At 38.3% G+C, this 10,585-nt stretch overlaps 1 protein-coding gene across 1 annotated transcript; it reads left to right on the top strand.

The window, feature by feature from the left end:
• Window positions 1–2,652: 2,652 nt before the first annotated feature.
• Window positions 2,653–10,331, top strand: SNRPB2 (small nuclear ribonucleoprotein polypeptide B). Its single transcript, XM_010185386.1, has 6 exons — window positions 2,653–2,760; window positions 4,699–4,871; window positions 6,607–6,747; window positions 7,857–7,910; window positions 9,452–9,540; window positions 10,063–10,331. The coding sequence occupies exons 1-6, from the start codon at window positions 2,697–2,699 to the stop codon at window positions 10,220–10,222; spliced, it is 681 nt and encodes a 226-aa protein (XP_010183688.1). The 5' UTR covers window positions 2,653–2,696; the 3' UTR covers window positions 10,223–10,331.
• The last annotated feature ends 254 nt before the right edge of the window (window positions 10,332–10,585 follow it).

The raw sequence follows: 10,585 nt of genomic DNA, 5'->3' as shown, positions 1-10,585 counted from the left end.
TACTTTTCCAAGTGATTTGCCATGCATTTGTCAATACTGAATTTCTCCTGCCATCGTGCTGTCCATTCACTCTGCTTTGTTAGTTTGCAGAGATCACACATCCTGAGTCCGCAAACAATGATCTGTAAATCACTGCAGCCTCCTCATCTCCTTCTGGCAACTCACACTGGTAGACAGCAGTCAGTACCACTGCCTGACAACCACTGATTTATAGGATACAATTCCTTCTCTTTTGCACCTTCTGATTGAACATAGATCTCTGAGTTGTTCACCCTTCAAACCACCCTTTCTGTCTTAAACATGACATTTCATGTATTGATTTGGCAAGTGCTCACAGCATCACTGTTTGTACTTGCCAAGCAATTTCCATATTTCATGTTGTTCATTGTCTTTGTCCATGTTTCTGTGTTTGAAATAATTTTTACAATACTTCAAGCTTTCAGGACTTTTAAACAAATTACTTTTAGTAAATATGAGAGCACTGTACCTCTCTGTTTGGCGATTAAGAAAACAGAAGTAATCCAAATAAACCTTGGGGAGGAGGCGGGGAAAGCCAACCTGAGGAATGAATGTCACTGCTATTGAACTGACAGGCAGACTGAAATCCCACCTGAGGAGCAGAAAGAAACAGCTTTTCTGCTTTATTGCATTCAAATTCTGCAAGAATAAATCAGCTGTGCTTAAAGGGACTCTGAGCAAATATGAGTCTGGCATGCTGCACTGGAAGAATTACAGAAGACATGAATTCTTACTTAATTTGTGCCAGGTTGAGGTTTTTCCATGTGTTTGTTTAGAGTGTCTTCTCTATGCACAGTATAAGGACTTTGTTTTAAAACTAATTTATAGTATATGAGTATTTTTGATTCTGAGACAAATTTCCTTACCTATTTTGATTCATTAGCAAATAAGTAGTTTTGAATGTTGTTACTCAATCATGAAGTTACATGGACCGTACTGCTGCTGATCAACACATAAAATACCAGTTAGCCTTTCTGAAAAATAATGGTTTAACGTCTTGTTCATGCTTGGATTTAAAAGTTATGCTTTAACAACTCCTTAAGACAATAAACAAATTTTAAAAGACTCTAAAATTTGACCAGAACTGCTGCCTATCATATTTTGAATTTGTGGCACAGATACATTGTATACAGAGTTGTACCGGCACACCATTTCTGCTACCATGCAATGCTATAAACTGAAGAATACACCGTTCTCTTCCATCAGTAAACATTTCAATCAACAGCAGGGTTTTTTTCTTTTATATTCAACTCACTTTAATCCATGTTGCTCTTTATAGGCTTCCTAAATACCAGATTTTCTTACTCAAGCAAACTCTAGAATTGGGACGTTGGCATTTTTTTCCTGAAATTGAACTAAACTAACAACCCTCTCCCTAACAATCTCATTCCTTTACAAAGAGATGATCTGTCCAAACACAATTTATAGTTTAAGCAAGAACTATCTTATTGATTATAATTTCTTCTCCAAAGAACTTTTTTGATATGTAACCAGGTTAAACCTTTGCAATTTAAACTTGTTTCTGAGAAAGACTGCATAATTATTCATAGAAATGAAGGTATGCAGCCTCCAAAACAATTCCAAAAATTCAAAGGCTGCAACCTCAATCTCTGCCCTGTTTATTTATCGTAAGCTACCACTACCACAGGGATCTTCAAAATACTTTCATGAAATAACATGCTCAGATACTTCACATTTTCAGTATCAAAACTAAAACCAAATGTTAGCTAATGAATGTCTACAGGCATTTTTAAGTTACTGCTTCTCTTCATTCTCCACAAGTTGCCCTATCAGGTGTTAAATGTGAAGACACAAAAAATCACAGGAGACTTTATTACTGTCTTAGCACAGAGCACAGCTAAAACCTGAGGCAGGAAATCTCCGTTTCAGTTGGTTCCAAGCCTTACTGGTTCCTCTGGAGCCCGAACTACAATGCCAGGGCTGATCCAAGGAGACTTGAGCTCCCGAGGCGTTTCTGCAACTTTTACCAGGCCATAGAGCAGACACACCACCTCTCCAGCCCTCTGGGGCAGCAGAGGCTCCGGGCCTTGAGGCCTCCGCAGGCTACTTTGCCTCTACCGTAAGGACCACAAACAAATAACCGATATAATTTGCTGACTCGCGTTACTTCAATCGAGCCGCTTATCAAAAGGCTTTATAACCCGTTTCCCTTTTTATTTCGCTGCCCTTAGAGTGTAACTATCTGCAGAACTTGCGTCAGTGGAGCAGCAACTCCCTACAGCAGTGGCCAGCAGTGCGCAGGCGCCGCTCAGCATCGACGAGTCCGGTACTCGGCATCTCGATTATTGCAGGAGCGGCTCTGCCGCCTGCGCTGTGTGACGGGCTAGGCGCCATCTCAGCGGTAGGAGGTGAGCTGGGCGGTGGTGTGGGTCTGGGTCTAGATGGCGGGATGGGGGGCTGCCTCTTGGGAGCGCCTGTCCCGCCTGTCCCGCCGTGCGGGCAGGGTAGGAGCGGGGCGTGCGTGCGGCCTGCGGGAGGGCACGCAGCCGCCTGGGGCCCGTCCTAGGCCCTTCGTCGAGGGGAGCGGCGCCGGGCGGTGCACGGTGCACTGCTAAGGGCTGGGGTATTACTGACGGGAGCTCGGACCGCGCCTCAGCCGCTGTTGACGATTCCCGCGTGTGCTCTGCCCGCAGGTAGGCCTGTAGCTGCCCCGGAGGATGGATATCAGGCCGAACCATACCGTCTACATCAACAACATCAATGACAAGATTAAGAAAGAAGGTATCGATGTTTGCGACTGGCTTGAGAAAGCGAGCGTGGTCACACAGAGTTGGCTTCCACGCATGGTCCACACTGTTCGCTGCTCCAGCAGCTCTCATCTTGACAGTGCTGGATTTTCAGGGGCTCCCGGGGCTCCCTGACGGGCCATACAGATGGTGGTCATGAACAGAGCTCTTGGTAAATGGCTGCTCATAACAACGAAGCGGCTAAAGTTGACAAATGTAGCACAAGAATGGTTTGAGTTGGAAGGGACCTTAAAGATCATCTAGTCCAGCCCCCCTTCCATGAGGGCCAAAGCCTTGTCCAATCTGGTGTTGAACACTTCCAGGGAGGGGGCATCCACAACTTCCCTGGGCAACCTGTTCCATAATGTTTTAAGTCTTTTTGTAATCCAGGGCCTGTATTTCTAAGGAGGTATCTGATTGCCTCTCTGTTGTGGTTCTGTAGCTACATAGGCTCAGTTTGCTGATCAGTGAATAATGATAGCAGTAATCTGTATATCTGATAGATGCTACAGGCATATTGGTATACATTTCGGTGGTCAGTGGTCCCTTCCCACTGAAATGTGGGAACATCTGTGTGCTCCTCATTTGTTTTAGCACCATGCAAAAGCGGAACAAGACATGAGTCGGCCCGCTTTGCATCAGTTACTGCATCCCTCTCTAGAAAATGACTTTGTGTTGAAGAATTTTATCTCCTTGAAGTGTTCTAAAATAAACTCTTGCCCTTGTCTGGCTTGTGTATTCAACGTCTACATAGAACCATCCACTCGTGCTTAGCTTGGAATCTAAAGTGATCGAGGTAATTTATTTGTTACTTTTTGTGAACTGAGGGGCTGGATCAGACTAGCACTACTTAAATATTTCTTCTGGTTGCTTTGCAGAGAGATCTAAATATGGAAGCAGCTTTGCTGAGAGATTAGTTATTAGCTTGTCAAGGCAGTTTTACTGAATAAATTTAATTTTTGGGTTTGTGTGTAGTGTTGCGTTTGTGTGTAGTGTGTTAAGGGCCCTAAGTAAAACTAGAGCTAGTAAATCTAGTAAGTCTCCATTATGAAATTGTGTGATTATAATTTTTAAATGTAGAGTTTCAGATTACCTGTAAAGTTTACAAATGTGATTTTTTTTTTAATATATATTGCTGCAGTTGGTCAAGAACAGCTGGAGAAAGTGTCAGTGGGCTAGTATTGCCAAGCCTCAGCAGCAATAAAAAAAGAGTGTGCTTATGTTGCTGAAGTATTTCAAATGTAAGATTTTAAGTTAGAATGATTACACAATACAGAGAATTTATTTATCTTGATTGAATAAGGTTAAGGTTTAATTTGGCATGTAGTCAGGGGATTTTAAATGATGAAAATAAATCCATTGCAGCTGTAAGGTACAGTGTGATCATATGAAAACAGACTCACATCCAGAATGTGAAAAAATATTTCATGTGCATTAGAATTGATTAAACAGTTAAAAAAAAACTTCCAAATTCAGTTAGCCTTCAAGTAATTATTATTTTACTGTGTTCTTGTTTTAAGTCATATCTCTTTATTACTGCATGTTACAGTATTAGTTTTCAGGTCAGTCTTTGGCTGTTATACATCATACTTGGATGTGTGAGAGTGTGTGTGTGTATATATGTGTATGTGAAAAAAATGTCTGTGCATACCCTTGTGTCATTTTTACTCTCTTAGAATGTAGAATGGATGATGGTACTACTTTTTCACTAGCTGAATGCTTTAGGTGTGAAACCAGGCATTACACACCAGCTTACAAAAACGGGGCAAATTAGTCTGTACTCGTGCAACGGTTTTGTCTAAATTAATGTAAAGTATCACTCTGTGAGCTAAAGCTGGCAAAAGAACATTGTGCCTGAAGGACAGCAACCTATGTGGAAGTGAACATTTGCATATAACCTGTTACGATCTATTTTCTTTCATATGGTCGACAGAACTGAAGAGGTCCCTGTATGCATTATTCTCGCAGTTTGGTCATGTGGTTGACATTGTGGCTTTAAAGACTATGAAGATGAGAGGACAGGCTTTTGTTATATTTAAAGAACTTGGGTCATCTACCAATGCTTTGAGACAACTACAAGGTTTTCCGTTTTATGGGAAACCAATGGTAAGTTTATTTTGTTAGGGTTTTAAAGGAAAAATAAATTGCCATGGTACGATACAGTGTTTTGGTATTTCCACCTTTTGAATTAACTATCATGTACTTGTAATTGTACTGTTACTCAGTCACATCACTTCTTGAAGAATATATGCATTTATGCAAGCTAGAGGGATGCTGGAGAAGACTGTAGCTAAAACACACACAGAGGTTGAACTTAGCACTTGCGTTTCCTAAGTGATGCCTTTATATTTTTCTGTGCTGGATTAAAGTTTTTAAAATCTTAAATACTTCAATTTTACTCATGTCTTCTGTTGAACCAGTCAAATTCATTCTGTAATGTTACTGAAATTATGTGCTTTCAGTTTAATTTATAATGGAAATTAAGGTTACTCTGGATAGTTACAAGAAATAGCTAGAATATGATGTTTCCTGCTTGAAGTAACGGTGAGTAGGGTGAAGTTTTACTTTGCAGAAATCAACAAATAGGACCAGCTATTCATTTTTAAAAATCGATGGCTAATTCTGCTTGTGCATGCATCAGATCACCAAACCAAGTAACTGAATTTCAGTATAACTTCAGTGAAGCAAATGAACTACTGGTTGATGGAATGTGATTTAATAATGTACTTGATAATGTGCAGAATAGCATAAAATTTGACACGTACATTGCTTGGATAATTAGGCATCTCTTATTTTTGCAACTATTTGTGACCCATAACAATACATGCAGATGGCTCACTTGACTTCAGTGATAGATGGATATGTTAATACTGACTTTCAGCTTACAGCTTTGAGCATTAAGGAGAGCCCAGACAGTTCTTGTGTTGCTGAACCATGAGTTTTTTTCATTAACACCTTCAAATTCCCTAATGAAATCCTTAACCAAGGAATTGTCAGTTCTGTTGTTTACCCTTAAAGAGTTTTGTGCTTAGTAAAACTTAATAGGACATAAAAAGATTAAGGCTTCATAAGCTTTCAAGTGTACTTTTCTCTGAATATTGCCTGCAGCAGGCATATTCTGTCTAAGTACTATACAAAAGCACTAAAAAAAAATCTTCAGCTGCTGTGTAATTCTGTATTGAGAGAGTCTCTGGTAGTAAAAGTGATAGGATTTTATGCATACATAATATTGCACACCTGTATACTTAGAGCTGAATCTCCTTACCCTCCTGGCTAGTGCATTGGACAGCCTTTGTCAGAAAACCAGCACCGTTGTGTTGGTGAAAACATTTTTGCAGTCTTGTTGGGATTAAGGCAAGATACTTGCCCTTCTAGTTTAAAAGTCTGAGTTTTGCTGAACTAGATTTTCTGCAGAGATCTGAGAAATCAATGTAAAATTTTAATTCCTCTTAAAATGGGGTTAAAAAACCCTTCTTAGGTTAAAAAAACCTTCTTAGGTTTTTTAATGGGAGCTAGTGCCAATTTTGTTAAATGTCTTTATATTGCTTCGTACAGCTGTTACCTTGACGGATGTTAAAAAGATGTCGTTAGATGAATAGTGTTCTGATTTCAATGAGTTATAATTTCCATCTTAGTTTTGTGGTTTTTTTAGAGTTCCATAGTTGTGGTCAGAATTACGAGGATTAGATACATTGTAAGCATACCTACAGTTTATAATGCTTTTTTAATATAACAAGTTCCTGAAAAAAGTGTAAATACACAGTAGAACACAGTTAATGAAAGTGGTGCAAAATGTGCAGTATTATTAAGTGCAAAATATACTGTTTTTTCCTTTAAAAAGCGTATTCAGTATGCAAAAACAGACTCTGATATCATCTCTAAAATGCGTGGTACTTTTGCTGATAAGGAAAAAAGGAAGGAAAAGAAGAAGGCCAAATCACTGGAACAGTCAGCAAATGCAGCAAATAAAAAGGTTATCCAGGTAAGCTCTGATTAAAAAAGAAAAAAATAACAAAAGCTATTTTCCTTTTTTTAAAAGTACTAAGTATTGTCTTCTGATACTTCTCAATTCCCTAAATTGTTGTCTAGTGATATCTAGTGCTTTTAAGCACTCACTAGAAGTTGAAGGGGAGGGGGCTGATTATATAGTTCTTGCTGTTCCTTTTTTCTTTCCCTCCTTTCCTCTTATCAGATAGTAATAAAGATGTGGGACAAAGGTACAATAAACCAAAGTAGAAACTAACTTCTTTTTAATAAAGGAAAAAACAGATGTGTGTGCTTATTTTTAATGCTTCAAGTACTCAACCAGCTTTTCCATTCAGTGTTTTAACACCCTATTTCTTCTGTAAGCACTAAAAGATGGTAAATGGAAACAAGATAATTAATTTACAGTTTGATGAAAAGGAGTTGGCATAGAATATATCTCCACTAAGAGTTGGCTTGGCCTAAACGTAACAACCCTTAGTAATTTATGTGCTAAAGTATAGCAGAAAACGTCAAGGCACAGAGTTTGTATATTGTGTTATTTAATTGCACCCCCTACTAAGGTACAAATTAAGATGAAGGACTGATAAGAGTTTTTGCAGAAAGCAACATTTTTTTTTTAGGTAGAATATGCATGTTTCTCAGAATTTTAATAAATTCAATCATTATATACAAATATCTTAGGAAGAAATAATTACTACTAGCTATAATGGTAATAGCTTCAGTTATCCTTGCTGAACTGAAGTCCCCAATGGAAACATCTATATTTCTCCTATCAGGTATGTCGTGTCTAGGCCTTCATTTTTAGAACTACTTCCTTCCTGTCTATTCAACCAAATTTTATAGGGTGGAGAAACAGTGATTTGTTGTACCTGCTGACTTGGCCATTAGTCAGATCAGATGCTACAAATGTTTTTTCTTCAATTGCTTGTTTTGGAGCTCAGCTTTGTTTACCTTTGGTGAGGTATCGCGTAAGCAACATATGTTCCTTGTATTATAGTTTAAAAAAACCTTAACGTGCTTCTTGAGTTGTACAAAAACACAGTGATGTGTGTTTACATTTCTAGCAGAACACTTTTGTAGAACTATTTTGTACTTACTTACTAGGGAGCAACACAAAATTCAGCCAGTGCCCCAGGGACTGCAACACAGAATCAGCAGGTAAAGCCTTTTTTGTTACTAAAAGCGCTAATGTTTAAAATTATTCTCTATGAATAATAATTTGTTACACATGGAAACTTGATTATATTACAGCTTCCTTTTTGTTTTGGGAGACCTTTTTCTAAGAGCTAAATCACAGTAAACAAAATAAATCCTACTTTTACTATATCTTGATTGAGAGGACATGAAAATCTAGAGTTTCTCTGTATTACACAGAAAACTGCACTATTAACAAATCCTACTTGATTCTTAAATTTGGACTATGCTTAGTATCAGTTGAAGGATTCTCTTTAAAAATTATTTTTAATAAATTCTTTTATTTTCATCTAGTAATAAAAAATGAGAAGGAATACTACACAGGGTGTCAGTATATCTGCCTGAAAGCTTCCTTTCAGGAGTTTGGGGATCTTCTGCTCGCTTTTTCTTTTTTCTCATAAGTGCCTTATTTTCTAAAGGATTGTGTGCAGCAGCAACTCCCTACGTTTCGCTCATCTACTCAGTAACGTAAATGATTCGTATGTGTTAGAAGTGAAGGTACTAGGAAAACAGGATTTGCACTATAGAAGAATATCTTTGCTTGCCCTGCATTTCATAAGTACTGTCTTTGAGAATTGCATACATAATCCACAGGGTTATCCACACTGCTCCCAGTCTGGGTTTTCTTTGTGTTCTTTGTAACAAGGCATGATATGTGAACGTCAGTTTGCATTGAAGCACAACACTGAGTATTTAGGTATTTGTTTGAACTTTGGAAGTTTATTTTCTAATGGCACTGCCTGGAATATTTCCATCAGCTGAAGGAAATGGTTCTGCTGAGGCATTAACTTACTTGGCACCATTATTAGGATGTTTGAAGTTGTGGTGACCAGTTCCTTTTTAGTTTTGAAATTTCCTTGATGACTTAGGAAAGTTCCAGCCTTCCATTCCAGTGTCAGCAAACTGGCTACTCAGCCTTGTGGGTTGCTACAAATTCATACTAGCAGGCAAAAATAAAGACTCGGGTTTAAAATCTAGTGGGGTTTCTAAGTAATAAATTTGAGTAGAACACTGTAGTATGTGTTTTATGGGTTTTAGTTGCCAAAAGATACTCAGAATTTCAGTGCTACTGTAGATGAACAGGGTATTTATCTTGACATCTAACTGCTCTTCCAGAAGGGTGCAAGTCTTTCATAGGTTCTTCTGTCGTCATGCACGTGTCTTGGACAGCACTCCTGCCAGCATTAAGACACTTTGATTACACCCCTTCAGTGCTGAGACTAGTGCAGTATCAGCTGTTGAGTTATCAAGTTTAAATATGACACCAAGACAAGATGTTATTGTGATTTTTGTGGAAATAAGAGCTTCTCCAAATTAATACATCCTTGTAAAAGAACCAAGGGGCTATGGCTGCATATTGCATGAAGTTATACTGAAGTCCATCTAGCAGTGTTATGAGCAAAACGAAGGGTATGCGAGTCTTGGTTCAGATAATTGTGCAGATAGATGCAGAGGAACAGATAGCTGTGTCTACTGTTTTTAGATTTGATCTTCTGTTGTTGCAGGTGCCTGATAACCCACCGAACTATATACTTTTCCTTAATAACTTGCCTGAGGAAACAAATGAGATGATGCTGTCCATGTTGTTCAATCAGTAAGTTTTGAATAGAAAGGACTTCTCCTTTGAATTCTTCTTTTACCTGCATGCGTTTTCCGAATTGGCAATCTGACTTTTTAAAAATAGGAGTTTCTTCTGAAGGTATTTCAGTTCTTTGTCTTACTGCCAAGATTACAGATGTCAGTTCTGATGACTTGGTGCAGAAAGCAAGTCTGATTTCTTTCGTAGCTGGCTTTGATTGTGTAAGTTATCAGCTATCAATCTGCACTGGATTTAAGCTGGTGACTGTAATATTAAAGACTATGACAGCAGGAGCAGTTTTGAAACTAGCTCTAGTTGCTTCTGTATGTGCACAAGACTGAATAAATTGCTCATGTAATGAGCCTTTATTGAGGCATCGTTCTAAGGACTGGACATGTAAAAACCTTCAATTTTAATCTTTCATCAGTAGTTAACTATTATACTGTTAGGTGCTTATAATAACGTTTTATGGTTACTGAGGAGAGATGTATTATCAAACTAGGAAATACTATCTGACTCTTTCACCTTATTTTAAAGGTTTCCTGGATTCAAAGAAGTACGTTTGGTACCTGGGCGCCATGACATTGCATTTGTGGAGTTTGAAAATGAGAATCAAGCAGGAGCTGCTCGAGATGCTCTGCAAGGATTCAAAATTACTCCGTCTCATGCCATGAAAATCACTTATGCAAAAAAATAACCTGATGCTCCTATAAAGGACTTCTGTGGATAGTTTTTTTAATATGATGATGCGTTGATCAGCTAGCATGTTTGCTTTGCTTTGCAGAAAACATGAGATTTGTGTAACACTGCCACAACTGCCAGGACAGATGTTGGATTTTGGATAGTAAATTTTTGTGTTGAAATACTAATTTTTATAAAATAAATACAGTTTATACTATTTTCAAGGCATGTGTTTCCTTGAGTCTGCCTTCTTATTGATCTGTTAGGATTCTTATTAGGGGCTATTCAGTATACTGGTTTAACTACTTTTAAGGTGATGCTTATTTCTCAGAAATGAGTCCTGGAAAAATAGCTGTCTTTCCAGAGCAAGAAGCATGAG

The sequence above is a fragment of the Mesitornis unicolor genome, unplaced genomic scaffold (genome assembly GCF_000695765.1).
Source record: "Mesitornis unicolor isolate BGI_N332 unplaced genomic scaffold, ASM69576v1 scaffold2355, whole genome shotgun sequence".
Classification (NCBI taxonomy): domain Eukaryota; kingdom Metazoa; phylum Chordata; class Aves; order Mesitornithiformes; family Mesitornithidae; genus Mesitornis; species Mesitornis unicolor.
Note: the sequence above shows the minus strand (reverse complement) of the source record. Positions and strands in the feature narration are given on the sequence as shown.

Excerpts from the sequence above, each read along its gene's own strand:
- SNRPB2 (XM_010185386.1), top strand. The coding sequence starts at position 2,697 with ATGGATATCAGGCCGAACCATACCGTCTACATCAACAACATCAATGAC. Across the intron at positions 2,761-4,698 it reads TGACAAGATTAAGAAAGAAG|AACTGAAGAGGTCCCTGTAT; the intron begins GTATCGATGTTT and ends TATGGTCGACAG. Across the intron at positions 9,541-10,062 it reads CTGTCCATGTTGTTCAATCA|GTTTCCTGGATTCAAAGAAG; the intron begins GTAAGTTTTGAA and ends CTTATTTTAAAG.